The 21,760-nt window shown below is 39.0% G+C and overlaps 1 protein-coding gene across 1 annotated transcript in view; it reads right to left on the reverse strand.

The window, feature by feature from the left end:
- pcsk2 (proprotein convertase subtilisin/kexin type 2) overlaps positions 1-21,760 on the reverse strand; it is a 71,050-nt gene that overhangs the window by 15,983 nt on the left and 33,307 nt on the right. The window contains exons 6-8 of the mRNA XM_059985360.1: positions 10,318-10,394; positions 5,779-5,867; positions 2,554-2,729 (exon numbers count right to left, since the gene is read on the reverse strand). Of these exons, the coding sequence (XP_059841343.1) occupies positions 2,554-2,729; positions 5,779-5,867; positions 10,318-10,394 (342 nt within the window). The remainder of the gene's footprint in view (positions 1-2,553; positions 2,730-5,778; positions 5,868-10,317; positions 10,395-21,760) is intronic.

The following is a 21,760-nucleotide window of genomic DNA, read 5'->3' on the forward strand; positions in this document are numbered from 1 at the left end:
AGGATGCTCAAGTTTAAGATGCAAAATGGAAGCTGGCATCAATGCATAATATTTACAAATCGCCAGTACGCTCAAAGAAAATACAAAGGAGTCTAACAATAAAGTCCATGGAAAGGCAAGTTATACAAGACCAGCTCTGAACACAGGTAGAACTGGGACTGAGTTTGATCAGTCATCAACTTTTGATTTACATTGTTGGCTTAACATGAAAATTGAAATACTGAATGTTTGGAAAGATGTATGGAAATAATAGTTAATTAGCATGAAGTTTAAAAAGGGAGAGCATGTTTGATCAAGTTCTTTGAAGAAATAAGAGTGAACGTAGACTGAGAAAATACAAGTGTCTCCCTTGGTATGGATTTTCAAATAGAGATTGACGTCTAAAGGTTGTGTCCATGTACAATGTTGGGCAACTTTCTGTCCAATGAGAGGCAGTTGCTTTATTTTGATATTTAAATAGACTGCTGCAAGAAATACCTGAAAATTACATAACTAGTCACTCCAAGCAAAGGGAGCATCCACCCCACACTCCGTTGGGCTGTGAGCAGAACAGTCAAACCCAGAACAAGCACAAGAAATACCACCCCTGGGTCATTGAGTAATGTAGGTTCAGAGCAACAAAAGTTTGACTCAGACAATGCTGGTGAAATGCTGGCACTGTGGAAGCCAATATATCCATGAAGCCAATATATCCATGAAACAGATATCACAAAAGCAGTGAATAAAGGCAGCGAACCCTGATAATTATAAGATCAAGTCATGAGGAAGTTTAGTTTCACATTGTTGATAACAGTAATCCTTTTCATAGTGTATGTGCTTCGTTGTGGAGCCAACAGTGTGAAGCTGCCTACAGTGGGAATATGACAAAATCCCTCTAATTGATGCCTCATCTAAATGCTGGAGGATTGATTATCTTGTTTGCTCCAAAAATTGATTGATTTGCCTCCATTTGTACATACGAAGAAAAGGGCCTTAATCTTGCAAAACCCCCATGAACTGGTCAGATAGCTCAATTCCCTTGGCATCAGCATCACTAGCAGAAACACAAAACGTTCAAACCATCTGTCTTGTCTGGCTTTTAGCCCAGGAGCCACAGGAAAAAGGGCAACATCTTGACTCACCACATAAACAATTAAATCTCCAAATCTGGTTTACAATGATAACATAACACATTCAACATAATGCTTTCACACTCATTGCAGCAACTCACGGACAACTATGCCTAAACCTATGCTTGTTCAGATTCATTTGGCAGGGGTGTTGAACCATAACTAACTTGTAAATGCAAAAAAGAATTATTGCACATACATCCTACAAAGTACCCCCTGAATGCAAGGCATAACTCTTTCTTATTCAATAGATATCAAACCATTTAATACATTTGAGAAGTTAAATAAATACTAAAATATTATTTGTTTGCACCTCGCATTCTATTCTTTTCATTTATTGGATGTGAACAAAGGCTGGTATCTGTAGTTATTTAATTTTAGCCTTAGCACACCACACAGATGAATCAACACAAATAGGACCACAAGGCTGCACAGCATGAATGTTAGGGAATATTGTACCTGGACAACTGGGCACATGTTTTTATTTAAATTATTATTGAAACATAGAAAATAGGCCATTCGACCCTTTGAGCCTGCACCGTCATTCAGTATGATCATGGCTGATCATCCAACTCAGAACCCTGTGCCTGCTTTCTCTCCATTATTTATTATATACTATTACTTCTTCTTCTTCTTCTTCTTCTTCTTCTTATTATTATTATATAACTATTGTTTATTATTGTATTTATTATTTATTATATATTACTTATTATGCTGTTGATATCAGGAGAGCTGCATTAGAATTACTTACAAAGTATTGCAGGCTGCCCAGATATCTTCTAGTACCATGAGCAACATAAAAACTACTGAAGCAACCATTCTACCACAACACTCCTTTACTCCAGGCATCAGATTGGCCATGGCTGGACTGGCAGGGTGGATCAGGGACTGTGTGGCAGAAGGCAAATTGATACCTATCCGCAGCACTCTAAGGCAAGTCTAACCCTTGTAGGATTATTATAGTACCTCACTAAGGGCACAATTTCCATTTCTACACAGTCATTTGCACTAAAATATATTATGATCAAGAATTTCTGTGACATATAACTAGGTGTGGTAATTCTGCAGATTAAAGCAAACCATGGTTCTTACAAAATAAAGCTTTGGGAGAATGCAATTGCCTTTAAATCTTACTCTTCCCAGCTGTCTCAACATAATCTTTTAGGTTTTGTGTCAGATCACTTTCCTGAAAAACAGGTAAGGGTGAACCAATATCATCTTAACACATTTCTGCCACATGGCAACACATAATAAACAAATCATCCACCCAGAACTTCATTAACAGCATTAAATACATGGTAGTAGCTGAACATTTTATACTGCTTCCAAAATTTATTCCCGTGGGCCTTTCTGCACCTCTTATCTATGGTGGCAATCGGCATATTTGTGTTTGTATAAGTTCAAATAGACCTCAGCAATGAAATCCGCTAAGCCCATGTCTTACCTTATTAACACCATCCGCCATAGCTTGCAAAGTCAGCTCACGAGGTCCATCTACAGTTTTGCCATCATCAGTTGGCCCCCAACTAGCACTATAGATGTCTATAACTTGAGGCATGTGACTGATAGAAGAAGCTTCTATAATGTCCGTCATGAATGGTTGGTCCAGCATACGAATGCCTTTAGGATTTTAAATGACAATTTGAAAGACAGTTTCAAATCCATTTCTCAATGCAATAGCAACAGCTTAAACAGAAACACAGCATCTGAATAGGCATATTTTGAAGAATGTAAAAATAAAAGTTTCCAGTTCAGATTTAATTGATTTAACTTTACACAAATCACAAAAAGTTAAGGAGGAGGCATTGCAAATAGTTGGGAGATTTAATCAGAATCTCAGAGCTGAATCTTCCAAAGTCGACAGCTGACTGGTGACATGTGGCGGTATTCCATTTCCCTGATAAACAGGCTGATGCACCATCAATAACTCTCGGAGACGTGAGGCGAGAGATAGGCTTTTATTAGCTGGAAGAGAGCACTATCAACAGCAAGAGACCATCACACAACATCCTGGAGACTGAGGGAGGAGCAGTGCCTCTGATTGCCTTTATACAGGGGTCTGTGGGAGGAGCCACAGGAGTGTCCAGACAGGTGTATGTAGTTCACCACACAAGCCTTTGTGCAGCTGACCTTGAGCGAATGGATTCAGACCTGGAAGCCTTGCCCAGGTATTTCGGCCCACTGGTCCCTGGCTTTCAATAATGTCAGACAGCCAGTTGCACTGCGGCAAACTGCAGGTGTACTTTACAAGGTCACTCTTTAATCTTTTCTCTTTAATAATTTGTTTGTGAAAATTTTGATGATACATTTCATGAACTCTACCCTGCTTAACAGAGCAAGATAATAATTTTCAAGCCCCAATCATTTAGAGGTGTCAGAGACACCAGTACCAATTTCTGTCAGGTTGGTAGCCAAGTTGATTGCGTTTCTAGTGATTCTCATCTCCTCTCCTTACAGTAGCTGTAAACCCAAGAAAGCACAGCAGACAGTTGGGTGATTGGTCATACTCCTGTAATTTATGATAATGCTATCTGGATGTCTGGTAGTGGGGGGGAGCACGCCCTAACACAAGAACTGTTTCTGCTCAGACAGAAGCCTCTACCTTCCAATACTAAAAACTCACACATTTTCGGGAGTAACTGCTGATTTTGGCTCATTATTATAGAATACACTGTCAATCACTTAGAACAGAGAAGAGGAGAGAACTGAACCACAGGTAATGTTGCAAACACTCAGGCAACATATTGAGAGAGTAACAGACATAATGCTTCAGGTCGAGAAAACTTGTTTCAATGGGCAGATGGCAGATCTGAATTTGGCTGTAGATGAGAACCTTCTGAGGTCAAAGTTAACAATTTCAATGAATGATGGATTAAGGAAATATTTATCTTGCTCCTGTATCCATTATCCACATTCACTGTTCCTAAATAAAGTGATGCACACAGTTTATATAGAACACCAGGTAAACTGTATGCTTAGAAGGAAAATTGATCGGTATTTGAAAAGCAAAAAATAAAATTGCATAAGCAGGAAAGCTGAAATAAAACAGAAAATGATAGGGATAAAAATTGGTCATTCAGCATCTGTGGAGAATGAAATGAGGTCATAAAGTTTCCTTCATGAGAACTTGATTCACTCTGTTTTGTTGCCTGATAAGGTGAATTGTGTATTACATTATTTGCCATTGTTTTCCACTCCATAGCAATTTTATCATTAGTGAATAAATTCAATATTATTTAGTTCTGAGATGAAATAGTATTGGCGGTAGCTTAAATGTTGTAATTCTCTGCCCCAGCAGCAGTTTCACACCTTTAGACACCTTTGACTTGAAAATCGTCTGACTGGGAATTAAATAAAATTTTAGGGCTAACTAACCCACATGAACAATCTTTAACACCAACATCAGAGCGAGCTATTAAGTTAGTTTAGCCTCATAATTTGATACAGACAAACAATGATTAAAAATACCCCTACTGATATTATGTGGCATAACAGAGACAGCAAACTGAATGTGGAAGATGAAACATCCCAATTCTGTTTGATGTATTTGAAACAGAAGGTCAGCCTTTCATGCAGCATGCATTGTGATGACAGGGGTGGTTGTGAGATTTATAATTTAAGACTACCATTTTGTGCCAGGAACAAAGACAGATATTTTGGGAATCATATGGTTTTATAATTTTCATTTATTTTTCATGCAATATGGAGATTGTGGTCTATACATTTGTTTTTGTTCCTGATCAAGTGTAGAGATTCAACCTTATTAGTGTGCCTGCAGTCACCTTTAATCCCCATTTCCTTTACTAAAGGACATTAGTAAATGGGCTTTTTATAACATTTCTGTAGTTCCTTGTTTACAGTATGGTACTGCAATTTGATGTTTGTTAGCAGATTTTAAAATTTTGTGCTATGTAAGAAATGTATTGAAATTGCATGTAACGGCTTTAATTTCCAGTGAAGTTTGAATCTAATGAGGGATAAAGATAACAGGATTATCATTTGTGTTCCAGTTAGAAGACATTATCTATTACCTACTAGTCACAGTGCAATATTTGCCCACTTAGCAGATACAACATAATAATGCAGAAAATACTAAGGAAATGATAATAGCAAATAAAGAGCAAGGCATCCACCGTGTTTACTTTTTCCAGCATAGCATGTGGCACACTAATGACAGGATTTTTTAAAAATGGACAATGCAAAATTACATTGCACCAACAAAGCAATTACTATTTCCCACAGCTCCAGCATTCAAAGTCTCCAATTGTGTCAAATTATCCACATAGAATTGCTCAAATCTAATCTCACAGCAACTCAGGAGGCCTGAACGGACAGAGCGTTCTTTGTAGATTTTTATTGAATACTACTATGGTAATACAGTTTGCATTTTAGTTCAGAGTAATACCAAATCATAGAAAACTACATTCAAAATGAAATTTGTAAAATATTATAACAACTTAACTTTTTTTGAATACATGGATATACTCAGATAAAAATATTACCAACATTCAGACATTAAGGAAAGTATACCTTGCTAAAAATGTAGCTCATGATTACTCGATGTCACATTTTGTTCAGACATAAAATCAGCAGTTTGGTTGTAATACTGACGCTCCTCTATTTAATCCCTATTGCAGGGCTTCAACCTAGTTTTAAGAAAATGCCATACCTGCCACTTTTGAGGAGTAAGCCACCCCAACACCACATATATTGTTATTGGCTGCAGCCGATACTTCTCCAGCACATCTCGTCCCATGGCTGCACAGGAAGAGTCCAAAGTCACAAATCAAAATTGATCCTGCTTTGTTCGTTTTCTGCTTCTAAAAATAGTTACTTTATAAATACGGCACTGGCACCTTTTGTTCAGCAGATTTTTTAAAGTCAACACTTCTCTTCCTTTAAGTTAAGAATCAACAAATTTCATTTCCGTCTCAGAATACGACGTCACTCCTGAGTACATTGCTCATCAACAGTGGACCACATGTCTGTCTCTTTTTGCTCTTCTTTTGTTCAGTTATCTTGAAAGCATTGGTACCCATTTAAGTAGGAGGTTAATAATTTGTTATTCATTAAGGATTTTAACTGTGGAAATGGAAGACGGGCAAGTTACCATTGGCCTTATGAATCCCCAAATCTACCTGTGGTCATAATATAAGAAAGTATAATTAACGCTCTAACTGCCTTAATTATTACCAAAGAAATGTACATTATAATTTATCAGATTGTAAAGAAGAAAACAATTGTGCCCAGACATATAACATTTAAGGTAGATTATGTTTGAGATGAGTAGTCCCTCACTGTAAGTAAACTGTTGATTAATGCTAATAGATCAGTTATGAATTAAACATTGCTCAATGATTATGTGCTAGTATGTTACATGTTTTCCCATTAACTGCCAACCACGTATTATAAATAAAACCATTGGACAGCTAGGCAGTAGCATCGAGGTAATACAACACCTGAGTAGTATTGTACGGATAGCAGGAAGTAGTGTATACGGCCCAGTCCATCACGGGTAAAGCCCTCCCCACCACTGGGCACACCTAAATGCAGCATTGTTGCAGGAAAATGGCATGCATCATCAGGGACTCCCAGCACCCAGTCCCTGCTCCCTTCTCGCTGCTGCTATCAGCATGAAGGTACAGGAGCCTCATGACTGAACAGGTTCAGGAACAGTTATTACTCCTCAACTATCAGGCCCCTAAACCAAAGGGGATAACTTCACTTGTACCATCACTAAAACATTCCCACAACCTATACACTCACTTTCAAAGACTGCTCATTCCATTCTCAATATTTATTGTTTATTATTATTATTATTTCTTCTTTTTTTGTATTTGCACAATAGTTGTATGGCCAGTTGGTGTGGTCTTTCATTGATAGAAGGATATATTCCCTGATGTATTGCTTGTCAACAGCTCAGATCAAGAAGGTTCACTCCTCCTTGCAGGACATGGAAGAATAACATTGTAAAGAAATTGCTCAGATGTGCAGAACCATATAGTGGTAGAAATCAGGGTTTTAAACTGTCCATAAATAGCAATATCACGAGGGGCAAAGGAGGAATTTGTGAAACTTGTGGAGGAGATTGCTCTTGATCAATACATACAGACTATTAAGGTAGTATGGTAGCCCCTTGGTCTACAATGGTGGATTTGGTTCAGAGAGACAAGCTAGGTTAAATGAAGGATTAGTGGAGGAATATCTAGAAAACAGTGATTAATTGGCTATGGAAAAGGATACCGGCTACTTATTGGTTAAAATAGTCAACTGAAGGAAGTCCAATTTCAAAAAGAAGAGAAACGGGTCTGACCTGGGTACATTGATATCAAAGCTTGCTAGAACCCAAAGACGGAGATGTTGCAGAAACGGTCCAGGTACAGCCCCCATGATGGTGAAGGGGGGTTGGGGGTGTGAGAAGAGATCAGAGTTCCATGCATGTTCAAGTAGTTAGGTGATTAAACCAAGCAGAGAAACCCAGCACATGGTGGATGGCAGCTTGTTGGCACATTACAGAATCTTTCAGGGGAGAGTACAGGAGGGGAATATATAGTGAAATTTCCAGTGGTCATTACCAGGATGACACCTTACCTCAATATATTTAACTAATTTGATCATGGGTACATAGGCACAATAATTAAATGTGCAGAAGACACAAACCTTGGAAACACAGTGAAATATGAAAAAGGTTGTGATGTTCTTAAAGGAGATAAAGAGCAGAGGACAAATGAAATGTAATAGCAAGGTATGTGAAGTATTACATTTGCATTGGTAGAATGAGAACAGACAATGTGAACTTGCACTCAGTGGACTTAATAAAGTGGCTTTAAGATTAGAACTTGGTGTGGTCTTCTGCTGCTGTAGGCCATCCTCCTCAAGGTTCACCACACTGTATTTTCAGAGATGTTCGTCTGCACACCACTGTTGTTACACATGGTTGTCTGAGTTAATGTCACCTTGAACCACCCTGACCTTTCACCTAACTTCTCTCATTAACAATGTGTTTTTAACCAGTGAATTGCCACTTACTAGATGTTTTTTTCACTCAATGATCTGTGAACTCTTGAGACTGTTGTACATGAAAACCCCAAGAGATCAGTGTTTCTAAGATACTCAAACCACTCCATCTGGCATCAACAATTTTTCTACAGGGAAGTCACTTAAATCACACTTCAAACCCCATTCTGATGTTTGGTCTGAACAAAACTCAAAAGCTTGACCAAACCTAAACATAAAGAGATTTTACAGATGTTGGAAATTCAAAACAGCACATGCAAAATGCTGGAGGAACTCAGAAGGTCAGGCAGCATCTATGGAAGTGAATAAATAGCCGATGTTTCGGGCCAAGGCCCTTCATCAGGACTGGAAAGGAAGGAGGTGGAAGCCAGAATAAGAAGGTGTGGGAAGGGGAAGGAGTGCAAGCTAGAAGGTGATAGGTGAAGACAGATGGGTAGGGGTGGGGTAGAAAGCTGGGAGGTGATATGTAAAAAAGGTAAAGAGCTGGAGAAGAATAAACACGATAGGATATGAGAATGGACCATAGGAGAAAGGGAAGAAGGAGGAGCACCAGGGGGAGGTGATTGACAGGTGAGAAGAAGAGGTTAAGAGGCTAGAATGGGGAACAGAAAAGGAGAAATGGAAGGGATTTATTTTTACCAGAAGGAGAAATCAATATTCATGCCATCAGTTTATAGGCGACCCAGATGGAATATGAGGTGTTGCTCCTCTAACCCAAGAGTGGCCTTATTGTGGCAGTAGAGGAGGCCATGTACAGACATGTCAGGTGGGAATGGGGATTGGAAATAACATGTTTGTCCACTGGGAAATCCTGCTTTTTGAGGATGGAGTGAAGGTTCTCAACTAACTATTCAATTCCAACAGTGTTTTAAAATGGATCGCAACTGTGGTGAAAAATATTGAATGGTATCTATAAACTATTTGGTTGTATCAAATTTCTTCATGAAATATCATTTTTGCTGGTTTGTCATTGCTGTTTAGTCAGCATTATCTTTGTTGCTACTGCCTTAGATCTGTGCAAGTGTTTCTTTTTGGGCAATGCTTATGTGAGGCCCTGATAAAGGTTTTACTGCTAATGTTGCAGGTTATATCATGTAATGGTTCTTCTGTAGAAGCAGTGTGTTCTGCTGGCTACCATTAAAGATAAAGGGTGCTGAGGAATGTGTGTGTCATCCACTCAGGAGGGTGGAATTGGGAGAAGGTTCTAGAGAATGCTGGTCGCAGAGGGTTTGGTGATGGACACTGGTGTGGGTTGAGGTGTTTTTGGTGGGAGCTGGGAGAGGACAGGAGGGAAGACGGCTGAGGAAGCTGTCCCGGTTGCACAAGGCGTTTTGTGCAGATGAATGGCTCCAAGGAGGAAAGACCAATACTCCCGTGGAAGAGCCCCTCTGTTTGAAATGGATTTCCAGTGACATTGAGACACTTTCACACAGACTGAGGGTCCAGCACACGAGTTACAGACAACTTCAAGATGAACGCTGACTTATGTGTACAATTGACTGTTCAATTGTAATGAGCCCTTTTTGTTTTTTTTCTTTCTTTTCTTTAATAACACTTTTGTTAACGTTCATAAATGCACTTTCTCTATAATTGTATGCAGTGTGCATTCTGTTATTTTGTGCTGATGGGCGATTATAGGGGGCAGTAAATCACACAGGATTCACACAAACCGGGGTTTGGGTGGGCGAGACATCCCAATATCACGGGTTTGGCAGGACCAAAGTCATATACACCCTAGACGTACAGAGCCAGAGAAAGGTGGTTTCCTGACTGTGGAGTGCAGTGGCTGTTAGTGAGGGGTTAATGAGCCACATTTTCACAGACACCCAGTAAAAAGGGGCTTCACTTATTTTATAAATTGACGGGAGAAAATTTAACAAGGTTTACAAGATAATTAATCCATAATTGACTGAAGAATTTTGAGTGTAAGAAACATGAACAAAATATTGCCTTGCTTTCTTACAGAGAAATGCTATCTTAAATGGATAATGAACTATTCTACCAAGTACGTTCAAATGTGTGTTTAAAAAATCAATGATAAACAAAAGCTAGACAGATACTGCTCTTCACTGTTATTGATCACCACTGAGCTTTTTACCATGTTCAGCAACAAAGTATAGTCTGCATCATACAATGATCCATTAATGGTTTCTTGGCATCGGCAGGAATGAGCAGGTTGTCTCTACATTACCTGTTAAACCAATCCTTTGTATAGCGAGGGTATGGATAGGGATCATTGCTGCTGAAGTCATAGCTAGCATCTGCATTCTGTAAAAGAGAAGCGATGTAAGCTTAAAAGGATGAAATACTTAAAAATATTTGACCTTTTTAGGATGGGCTGGTAAAAGGTCTTTGCATAAGTGACCCCCTCCCACCACCACAGTTAGGAAATAAATTTGCATAGGATTACAATAAATTTAATTTGCAGAGATACAAGTACATTTTACTTCAGCAGATGTTACAGACTTCCAGAAAGAAAATGAGTACAGATACACAAAATGGAATTTGAAACAGCTGCTAGATTGTGTTGGAAAAACCATTGTCAGGTATTTAATCTTTACTGTTCTGTTGAAAAAGCCAATGAATGTTCTGGAAGGAAAAGGACAGTCAGTCTGATCTTAGGTTCACTATTGTAGAAGTAGAATTAATTTCATATTTTCTTGTAATAATGTTCATTATCCTTTGCTACTAAACAGTCAACTTCAATGCCAATTTAAGGTAATTGCCTTTGAGCAATTAAAGAGCAACATTATTACTGGAAGACATACTTAGGCAGAAACAACATAAGTTAATCACTTTATAGTAGTAAAATTATCCCAAATTTGAGTCAATATCAGGAGATATTAGAGCTGGAAACTGGATCCTCATTCAAATAACTGGGTTTTAAGGAGCAACTTAAAGGCAAAGAGAGCTGGAGAGGCAGTGTTGCGTGCCCATTTTTTTTTTGGTTTCTGCTCTCTCTCTCTCTCTCCATCCAGCTTTCCTTGTTTCGGGTGTGCCGACCCAATGTCAATCTCCACTCAGCCCGTTACTGGACCCGCCCCTTTGTCAAAACCGCTCCGGTCGGGATTTGGCGAGTGCAATTTATATTGTAGTAGGATTTCAGGAGTACAATAAAATCCACTTCTTTACATGCACATTTAACACAAGTGACCGAAGGCAAAGCTTTAATCTTTTAGTCAATGTTTCGATGACAGGCCATGGACTTGAATCACTGGACTGAAGTTCCTTTTGAAACCTTCATTGACGGCCAGCTGGTTGAGGAGCCCTAAGTGAATCTAAAATTCTCAAATTTGCTGCCTGGCAATTTTCCATCTGACCTCCACTGCTGAGCTCCAAATGGAATCCAAATGCAGATATGAATTTGTTTAAGTCCCTGGTTCAAGATAAAGAATCTGTCCACCAACCCTGTGTCTGTTGGTTTGATGTACAAGCTCACTCTCTTAAATGGAAATAGGATGTTTGGAACAAAGTAAGTTAAATTATTTTAGGCTATTTGTTTTCTTTAATATCTTTAATTATTTAAAATGTTAAAGCAATTTATTTTTGAAGTATTTTTAATTTTAATTTACAACAGAGATTATTCAAGCACATTAAGAGCATATAAAGTCTTTGACAGCTTTGGCAGCCTGCAAAGCTGATAGGTATGGCCAAGTATCATAGATTTCAAAGCCTTTCCCAGGGCAGCGCTTGTTCTGGATCACCAGCTTGTCCAGATTAAGTCACACAAGGCCTAATCTCCACGTAGACCTCATGAAGTGAGTCCCTGGACACCTCCATCCAATATATCCAGCAACCGAGATATGAATCTGGTAAACCAATGACTTCATTTGAGTTCTCTTTCCATTAGTGCTTTCTGACCTCCTGGGTATTTTCATCAAAAAACGATTTTCCAACAATATATATAGCAATTTTATTATTGTAAATCATCGCATAAGCTTCACAGAAGTGGTTATCGAGGAAAATTTGGCACCCAGCCATGTTGGGGCACATAACCCGAAGTTTGTTCAAATATTTAGATTTCAAAGAAATAGTTTCTATTTTAATTTTAGATTTTCAGCACTTGCAGTCTTTAACTTCAGTTATAAACTCAAGAAGAACACAGAAATAGTTTTTATGTAATTTATGTTTTACAGTTGCAGAACTATAAAAAGCGTTGACAGTCCATAATATTTTGATCTTTCATTAATTTTACCTTTTAACAACTGTAAAGTATGCAGAAATTAGATATATTTTAGTAAATACTATATTCATATAAACATTTCCACACAAAGGTGGATTAATTAATTATTCTCTCTTCAGTCAAAGGGGTCACTAATAACTCATTTTTTGATGTTTCCATAGTATACAGGTTGAAGTCATAATATCAATCTCAACAGAAAGCCCATAAATAACACAAATAATCTTTAATCAGTTGGCTTTTTAAAGGAATAGTTTAAAAATGGGACCTGGCTGAAGAATGCATTTGAATCTCTTGAGAAAAGAAACTCTTGAGAGAACATTTTAAAACTCACATTTTGCATTACTAGTGAGTCATAAGAATGTTCACTTCACAGACTTGCACAAAGTAATTCATTGCTGATATCAGAGCTAAACCATTCATATTCATAGCTTGGTTGAACATACACACCTCATAGCATCACAACCGCTACTAAATCTTAATTATACTATATAACATGCTGAACTTTTAGTTCATTATGCAAATCAATGCTGATTGACAATCCAAAGTTATGCAAAACAAACTCAAAGTCAAAGTAAATTTATTATCAAAGTTCTTATATGTCACCATATACTGCCTTCTTTTTCTTGCAAGTATTTACAGGGAAATAAAGAAATACAATAGAATTTATGATAAATTATACATAAAGTCTGACAAACAGCCAATGTGTCAAAGAAGGCAAATGGTGCAAATAAAAACAAAATAATTAATATTCAGAACATGAGTTGTAGATTACTTGAAAGGGAATCTGTACATTGTGGAATCAGTTCAGATCTAAGGTGAATGACATTATCCTTGCCGGCTCAGGAACCTGACGTTAACTGTTCCTCAACCTGGTGATGTGGGACCTAAGGCTCCTGTACCTCCTTCCGAATGTTGGAAATGGGGGATGAGAGCATGGCCTGGGTACTGGGGGGGCGGGGGGGGGGGCGATGATGATGGTTGCTAATTTTTTGTGGCAGCGCTCCTCATAAGTATGCTCACTGGTGGGGAGGGCTTTGCCTGTGATGTATCCACCACTTTCCGTAGACTGTTCTTTTCCTGGTCACTGGTGTTTCCATACCAAGCTGTGATGCAACCAATCAGGATACCCTCCTCTGCACATCTATAGAAGTTTGTCAAAATTTTAGATGATATGTCAAATCTACTCAAACCTCAAAGGACGTAGAGGTGCTGCCATGCCTTCTTTGGGATGGCACTTACATGCTGGTCCCAGGACAGATCCCTTCATATGCTGATACTAAGGAATTTCCATTACCAATCCTCCAATGAGAACAGGCTCATGGACCTCTGACTTCTTCCTCCTGTAGTCAATAGTCTTTAGTTTTACTGATTACAGTGCATACGGTGTATCGGCCTTCATCAATCATGGGATTAAGAGCCGAGGGGTAATGCTGCAGCTATATAGGACCCTGGTCAGACCCCATTTGGAGTACTGTGCTCAATTCTGATTGCCCCACTACAGGAAGGATGTGGAAACCATAGAAAGGGTGCAGAGGAGATTTACAAGGATGTTGCCTGGATTGGGGAGCATGACTTATGAGAATAGATTGAGTGAACTCAGCCTTTTCTCCTTGAAGCGAAGGAGGATGAGAGGTGACCTGATAGAGGTGTACAAGATGATGAGAGCCATTGATCATGTAGATAGTCAGAGGCTTTTTCCCAGGGCTGAAATGGCTAGCATGAGAGGGCATAGTTTTAAGGTACGGAGGAGATGTCAGGGGTAAGTTTTTTTATGCAGAGAGTGGTGAGTGCGTGGAATAGGCTGCCAGCAGCGGTGGTAAAAGTGGAAACTATAGAGTCCTTTAAGAGGTTCCTGGATAGATACATGGAGCTTAGAAAAATATAGGGTTATGGGTAAGCCTAGGTAGTTCTTAAGTAAAGACACGTACAGCACAGCTTTGTGGGATGAAGGGCCTGCATTGTGCTGTAGATTTTCTATGTTTCTATGATATTGAGTGAAATGTTGTTGTTGTTGTGGCATCATTCTACCAGATTAGTTTTGAGAGGATTATTGTGTTGAATGCTGAGCTTTGGTCAATGATGAGCATCCTGATGTATGCATCTTCATTGTCCTAGTGTTCCAGTGCTGAGTGAGGACCAATGAATTGGCATCTGCTATTTACCTGTTGTGACGGTAGACAAATCAAAGTGGATCCAGGTCATTCCTCAGCCAGGAGTTGATATGCATCAAGACCAATCTCTCAAAGCAGTTCACCACAATGAATGTAAGTGCTACTGGACGACGGGCATTGAGGAAAGTTACCACGGCCGTTGTGGTGAACTATGTGCCTGTCGGGACACGCCCCTGCTGACTGCTCCTGTGGCTCCTCCCACAGGCCCCTGTATAAAGGAGGTCTGAGGCCTGACGCTCGGCCTCAGTCTCCAGGACATTGTATGATAGACACTCACTCCTGGTTCCTTCTTCCAGTCAATAAAAGCCGATATCTCGCCTTACGTCTCAGTGTGAGTTATTGATGGTGCATCAGCCATCTTGGACAGTGGCATGATTGAAGCCTGTTTGAGTAGGAAGGTACCTCAAACTGCTGAAGTGAGAGGTCAAAGTTATCCCCAGACATTTCTGCCAGTTGATTAGCACAGATCTTCAGAACTCAGAAAATTACTCATCTGGGCCAGATGCTTTCCATAGATTCAGCCTCCCAAAGGGTATGCTCGTTTCAGCCTCAGAGACTAAAATCACAGGGTCGTCAGGAGTTCTGGATGTTCATAAAGGTGCTTACACGTTCTGTTGGTCCAAACAAGCACAAAAGGCATTGAGCTCACCAGGGATTGAAACCTTGATGAAATGGTCTTGACCCAACATGTTGACTGTACTCTTTTCCATAGATGCTGCCTGCTGAGTTCCTCCAAGGTTTTGTGTGCGTTGCTTGAATTTCCAGAGTCTGCCAATTTTCTCTTGTTTGTCATTTATGTTGCTTGGTTTTGCTTTCTAGGAACTTGTGGATATCAAGTTACAGCTGTCAAACATCATTCTGCAATTGAAGTTTTGACTGGAGTTGCCACTTTGCATGTGAGATGGCTTTCCAGACGTCATTCTCAGACCTTTATTACATTCCCATATTACCAGCCCTGAACACCACAAATGTAGCCCTCAGCAGAATCTCTTGGCTCATCCAGGGCTCATTAACAAATTGCAAAAACGATATTCTTGAATGAATAAACAAACTGAAATTTTCAATTAACCATCTCTAAAACATTCTGGCTGTTGGAATAATGAAGCACATTAAGTAAATGTACATCAGTCTAAGTTATGTGATAGCAGGCCACCAGCTTTTAAGCATCACAGAGATGTTTTAGCTGTTTTGAAAGCTTCATGCTGGTATCGTAATGCTGTCCCCCATGGATTTCCTAAGCCTCTAAATGGTAGTGTTGCTTGAGAAAAATAGTTCATTTTCTATGTTGTCCCTTGAGGTCAGTTAAATACCAGGGCTGAAACAGTGGCCTATTTAATTTCTTAGTGGCAGAGAAAATGTACGTCCTTGAACCCCATCAAGAACATCTGGATATCCTTTACTGCCTGGTTCCCTGCTCCTCCCACCCATCTCCCCTTTTTATCAGGAATAAAGTAATCCATTGGCTACAGAGCACTTGGGAATTTTTCAAAGTGGCAAAATGTATTCTGCAAGTACACTCAGTGGCCACTTTATTAGGTACCTCCTGTACCCAATAATGTGGTCAGTGAGTATGTGTCGGTGTTCTTCTGCAGCTGTAGCCCATCCACTTCCAAGTTTGCTGTGTTGTGCATTCAGAGGTGCTCGTCTGCACGCTACTGTTGTAACGTGATTGTTTGAGTTATTGTTCACTTCCTGTCCGCTAGAACCTGTCTGGCCATTCTCCTCTGACTTATGTCATTAACAAGGCATTTTAGCCCACAGAACTGCCACTCACTAGGTGTTTTTTTGTTCTCTGTAAACTCTATAGACTGCTGTGCATGAAAATCCCAGAAGATTCAGTAGTTTCTGAGATACTCAGACAATGTGTCTGGTGTCAACATTCACTCTGCGGTCAAAGTCACCTGGGTCACATTTCCTTCAAATTCTGATGTTCAGTCTGAGCAGCAACTAAACCTCTGGCCACGTCTGCATGCTTTTATGCAATGAGTTGCTGCCACATGAAATATTTGCATTAACAAGCAGGTGTATTTAATAAAGTGGCCACTGAGTTTACGTGTCTTTCTTCATTTTATTCTTACTGGACTCTCATTAGTACAGCAATGAATAGAAAAAGACTGTGTTCTTGCACAATATTTCTATGAACATCAAAACAGAATGTGCACTGAATGTGGATACACTAGGAACACTGGAGATGTGAAGTGATATAGGTGTCTAGTCCCATAAACTATCCCAATGTAGATGTACTGGTTAAAAGAAATTTTTTTTAATAGACTAATGAACTGATGGTTATTATCAAAAGATGCAGGAATTCAAATGTCAGGAAGCTTCCTAAATTTTACTGGGGGTATCTCACCTCAAGAGAACTAAATTGGTCATGGTGTCTGGACAATAAACATTACCAGAATGTGATCATGGTTTTAAAGCTTAAATTATGAGAATTGTTTTATACCTGGATTTCAGAAGATTTCAGGGTAATTGAGGTGCCTGAATAAGGCTGAGATTCAGCAGGGCAGATATAGAGAAATAATTGCCCTATGGGAGGAATCCAGAACATGGGAGGAAAATTTATAATTGCTAAGTGGGCCATTAGGGGTGCCATGTGAAAAGCACGTTTTTGTAGCACAGAATTTAGTGGAAGCACAACCCGAAATATCATTGCAGCCGGCTCAGCTGCATTTTTTCCACATAGTTTCTTTTCATTTGACAGGGGATGCAAGAGAATAAGTATTTGGGAGTGAAGCCAGATAAATGTTTCATATCCATGAATTTTACAAAGCTGAAGGAATGGAGCAGTCTCCTATGCATGGAATGAAGCTGCAGTGAATTTCTTTTGTCCGTCTGTGATCATGCTATGAAGCAGATCAATTTACTTTTAACATCAGACATTTTATCTCTTTGCTTACTGCTTGAGCAGAAGAAGTTCAAGTGTCAAGTGCAAAAAAAATCTATTGCTCCATCCCTCTTCCTCAGCCAATTCCCCTGGAGTTATTCAATATGATTCAGCTGTTAGCAGATTAAGAATTCTCTTCAACAACAGCTTTGTGTCCAGGGTAATATGAATTTTAATATGACAAAAGCAACATATGAATCTGCTATTTCTGCTGCACTACCAGAGCCTGGAGGAGTTTTAGCTCCCTGATCAAATTAGTAGGAAAATCATTGAATGCACTTAACAATCCCTGGTGCAACCTGCCTTTATTTTTCTAACACTTTGTCAATTTATAAAGTGTAACTCTAAAACATGTACGAATTATCACTTTGCCTTGTACTTCAATCTGATTCATGTCAAGATAATAAAACAGAAATCAGCTCACCTCTCCTTGCTGTTGGTTTCACAAGGAAGGTGTGTGTTTAGATTGTCAATGAAGCAAGGTCATGAGAATTAGGAAATAATTGTATTAGTACACGGTCAATGTAAAATAATATACTGTAACGGAATTTCCATGCTTCTACCTGAGGATAAACCTTAATCTTAGGAATCAACCTAGAGAAATTTCTGTGTACTTTTTTCAAGGCAAGTGTATCTTGCCATCGATGTGGAGGGTGCAACTAAGTGTAGTATTACAGTTGTGGTCTTGCTAAAGCCATGAAGAAATGCTGTATTCCTTCCTTACTTTTGTTCTCCAACTTGCATTAAAAACAAACCTATACATGCCTTCTTTATTCTTTGCTATCTTTGAAGGTTAATTTTCTGTATTTCATGAACTAAGGTATCCAGGTCCTTCTGCATACCAGTAAATCCGCAAAGTGATTTGTTTCATACTTCCCCATGTTATACTTCATCTGCCCATTCCTTTCCTGCTAAATATAATCTTCTACCTTTCTCATTTCGCTCCTATCATAGCAACATTTGCAGATTTTGATATATTATTATCAATATCATCAATCATTAATATAGCACAAGTTCTAACACTGATGTGTGTGGCACACTGATGCTGAGAACATCATGCAACTTAGATATCATTAATTTATTCTTTCTCTGTTTTCTGTCCATTAATCATTTTTAGCCATGCTTTTAATCCCAATCCCATTTATCCTTCAGATGCACGATACAACAAATAACTTTTGAAAGTCAAGTTAAACTAATTTTATTATTGCACCTTATCTATCCAACAAGTTACATCCAGGTAGCTCTAAGCAGTCAAAATCCAGAGTGAGAATTGGAGAGCAGGTCTTTGAACATGTGATGAAGTGGACAATGAGGACTTTGGCTAAGAGTTTTCCTGAAGCAGACTATAGGGAAATGGCTCCTCATTCACCTATTCAGACCTGTTTACTTTTTTTGAAGGTGGACCTAGTTGTCTTTCTCTTTTTCAACCTTCTGTCCCTGTTGGGGTGACCAGGCAATGTACTGTGGGATATATATATATATCTATAGGCCCAATAAGATTTTTTGGTATTATATATACAGTATTAATTGAGAATTATGAAATTATGATGTAATCTTTAAATGATTGTTGTTGTTTACTTTTTATTTAAAATAACCATTGCTCTAGAATCAACATTGTTTCAAGCTAATTTTCCAATCTCTCTTAACCAATCCACTTTACATGCAAATTCAATTAGTTCAGTTTGCATTTAAGACTCTAAGTACAGTCTCCAGCATTTCCTTTGATATTAGACTATCATGACCACTAGAGTACTACCTACTGATATTACTCATTAACTCTGAATTATTACCAAATACAAGATCTAATAATGGCCTGTTACCCTGCTGGGTACAGAAAGCTATTCAAAATGCAATTGTAATATGAAAGAATGACCTCTGATTCGCTCACAGTAAATTTCAATAAACCTATTTTATCAGCGTAGATTAAGAAATGCATAATGTCCAGACCACTAAACCTAATGCCTGCCAGCTTTAAAATAATATTGGGACATTTACTTCCACATGGCAATACAATCACATTATTGGTTTTAACATCTCATCTGAGGGAAAACACCTTTCACATTGCAGCACTCCCAGTGTACTGCAGTGCACGGCCAGCTTTGATGTTATACAGGTCTTCTACCCATAATCTCTGGACTTTGAGGCACTAGTGCTTTCTTTTTACCTATTACCAGCAATGCATCTGCTATGAAACAAATAATCCAACCAGAAAATTAATCAACAATGCTTCCATGTGATCAGACATTAATTTCCTCCTGACTCAAGAAGGAAATCACGTATATTATTTTCTGAACATCTGTTCCTACCTAACCAATTTTCTAAAATTCCAGGAGACAAAACCCAGAAAACCATTTGCATTATTCCTGAGGACAAGAGATTATATTAAACTGTTTTGTTGAATGCACAGGCTGTTAATATTTTCATTTAACTTTAAGATATGGGAAAGGCCAAAATAGTACTTTATGAAACAAATGTAATATTGTTCTATCAAAGGAACAAAAGCTTTCTGCTTAAGATGGAATTGAGAGTGCAAAATATCTTTGGAAAAAATCCTCACCACCATCAATGTTTGCTTCTGATCAGCTTAGGGCTATACGTCTCGGTACAAGTGATGCTTCATACTCAAAAGTTAATCTGATACTCTTTCAGAAGAAACTCCATTTTGCAAGCAAAATTTTTCTCAAAGCTATTTTGGGAGAAACTATTTGAAAATCAAATGGCATCAGATTGTTTTTGTTGGATAATGCAATCAAAATATCTGGGTAGTCATTTACAATTTTGTTCATTGTGGCGGCTGAAGCAGAGTTGGACTTTGCTTGTATGTTATTTTTGAAAATGTCTGCTGGTTATAATAATTCAGTGGCTCCAACAATACAAAACTGCCTGTCATTATTCATCATGAAATATAAATTAAATTGCAGTCTTTGTGCCAATAGATACTAGCACCTCCTTAAGTACAGCAGCAGCAGTAGCACTGTACACACAGGAAGCAGTATTCTGATTTGCAGTATTTCAAGTCTGACTCTAGTGATTTTGATTTTGTAATCTCTTGACATGTTACAATTGCAATAGGCTCCCGGGAGAGTTGGACTCAACCAGCTCCATTATGGGTACAACACCCCCACCATTGAGGATATCTACAAGAGGTGATGCCTCAGGAAGTTGGCATCTACTATCAGAGAACCCCACCATCTGGGCATGTCCTCTTCTCAACATTGCCACCAGGCAGAAGGTACAGGAGCCCAAAGACCTAAATCTCAAGGTGCAGGAATAGGCTCTTAACCACTGCCATCAGGTTCTTGGACAGACCTAAAAAACCCTAACACTACCTCAGATTTCATTTCTTTTTCTCTCTCAGTCAGTCATGCAAGCAGTCATGTTATGTTTACTTTGTTGTTTATTTTGCAGCCTTGCAAATTATGTATAAATTACTGCATGCAACTTAAGTTTGTGCTAACTGATACGTAACCCCATCTTGTATTGTGCTGCTGGTGCAAACAACTGATTTTCATGGCATTTACATTCAATGGCCACTTTATTAGGGATCCCCTATACCTAATTAACTGGGCACTGGGTGAATTTACATGGCCTTCTGCTGCTGTAGCCCACCCACTTCAAGGTTCGATGTGTTGGGCATTCAAAGATGCTTTTCTGCACATCACTACTGCAACACGTAGTTATTTGAGTTACTGTCAGCTTCCTGTCAGTTGAAACGATAAACATTTAAAGCTTGTTTATTCCACTGGGGATCGGGGATTGAGAGGGTGAACAGTTTTAAGTTCCTCGGCATAATCATCACCGAGGATCTCACGTGGTCTGTACATACCGGCTGTGTAGTGAAAAAGGCACAACAGCGCCTCTTTCACCTCAGACGATTGAAGAAGTTTGGCATGGGCCCCTAAATCCGAAGAGCTTTCTACAGGGGCACAATTGAGTGGCTGCATTACTGCCTGGTATGTGAACTGTACTTCCCTCAATCACAGGACTCTGCAGAGGGTGGTGCAGACAGCCCAGCACATCTGAAGATGTGAACTCCCCACTATTCAGGACATTTACAAAGACAGAAGGGCCCAAAGGATCAATGGGGACCCAAGTCACCCCAACCATATATTGTTCCAGCTGCTACCATCCGGAAAATGGTACCTCAGTATAAAAGCCAGGACCAACAGGCTTCAGGGCAGCTTCTTCCACCAGGTCATCAGACTGATTAATTCATGCTAGCACAACTGTATTTCTATTTTATATTGACTGCTCATATTTAACCATCTTGTTACCGTCCTGTTGTACATGCTATTTATTACAAATGACTATAAATTGCACATTTAGACTGCTTAACATAGAGATTTTTACTCCTCAAGTATATGAAGGATGTAAGTAATAAAGTCAATTC

This window comes from Hypanus sabinus, chromosome 12 (assembly GCF_030144855.1).
Source record: "Hypanus sabinus isolate sHypSab1 chromosome 12, sHypSab1.hap1, whole genome shotgun sequence".
Lineage (NCBI taxonomy): Eukaryota > Metazoa > Chordata > Chondrichthyes > Myliobatiformes > Dasyatidae > Hypanus > Hypanus sabinus.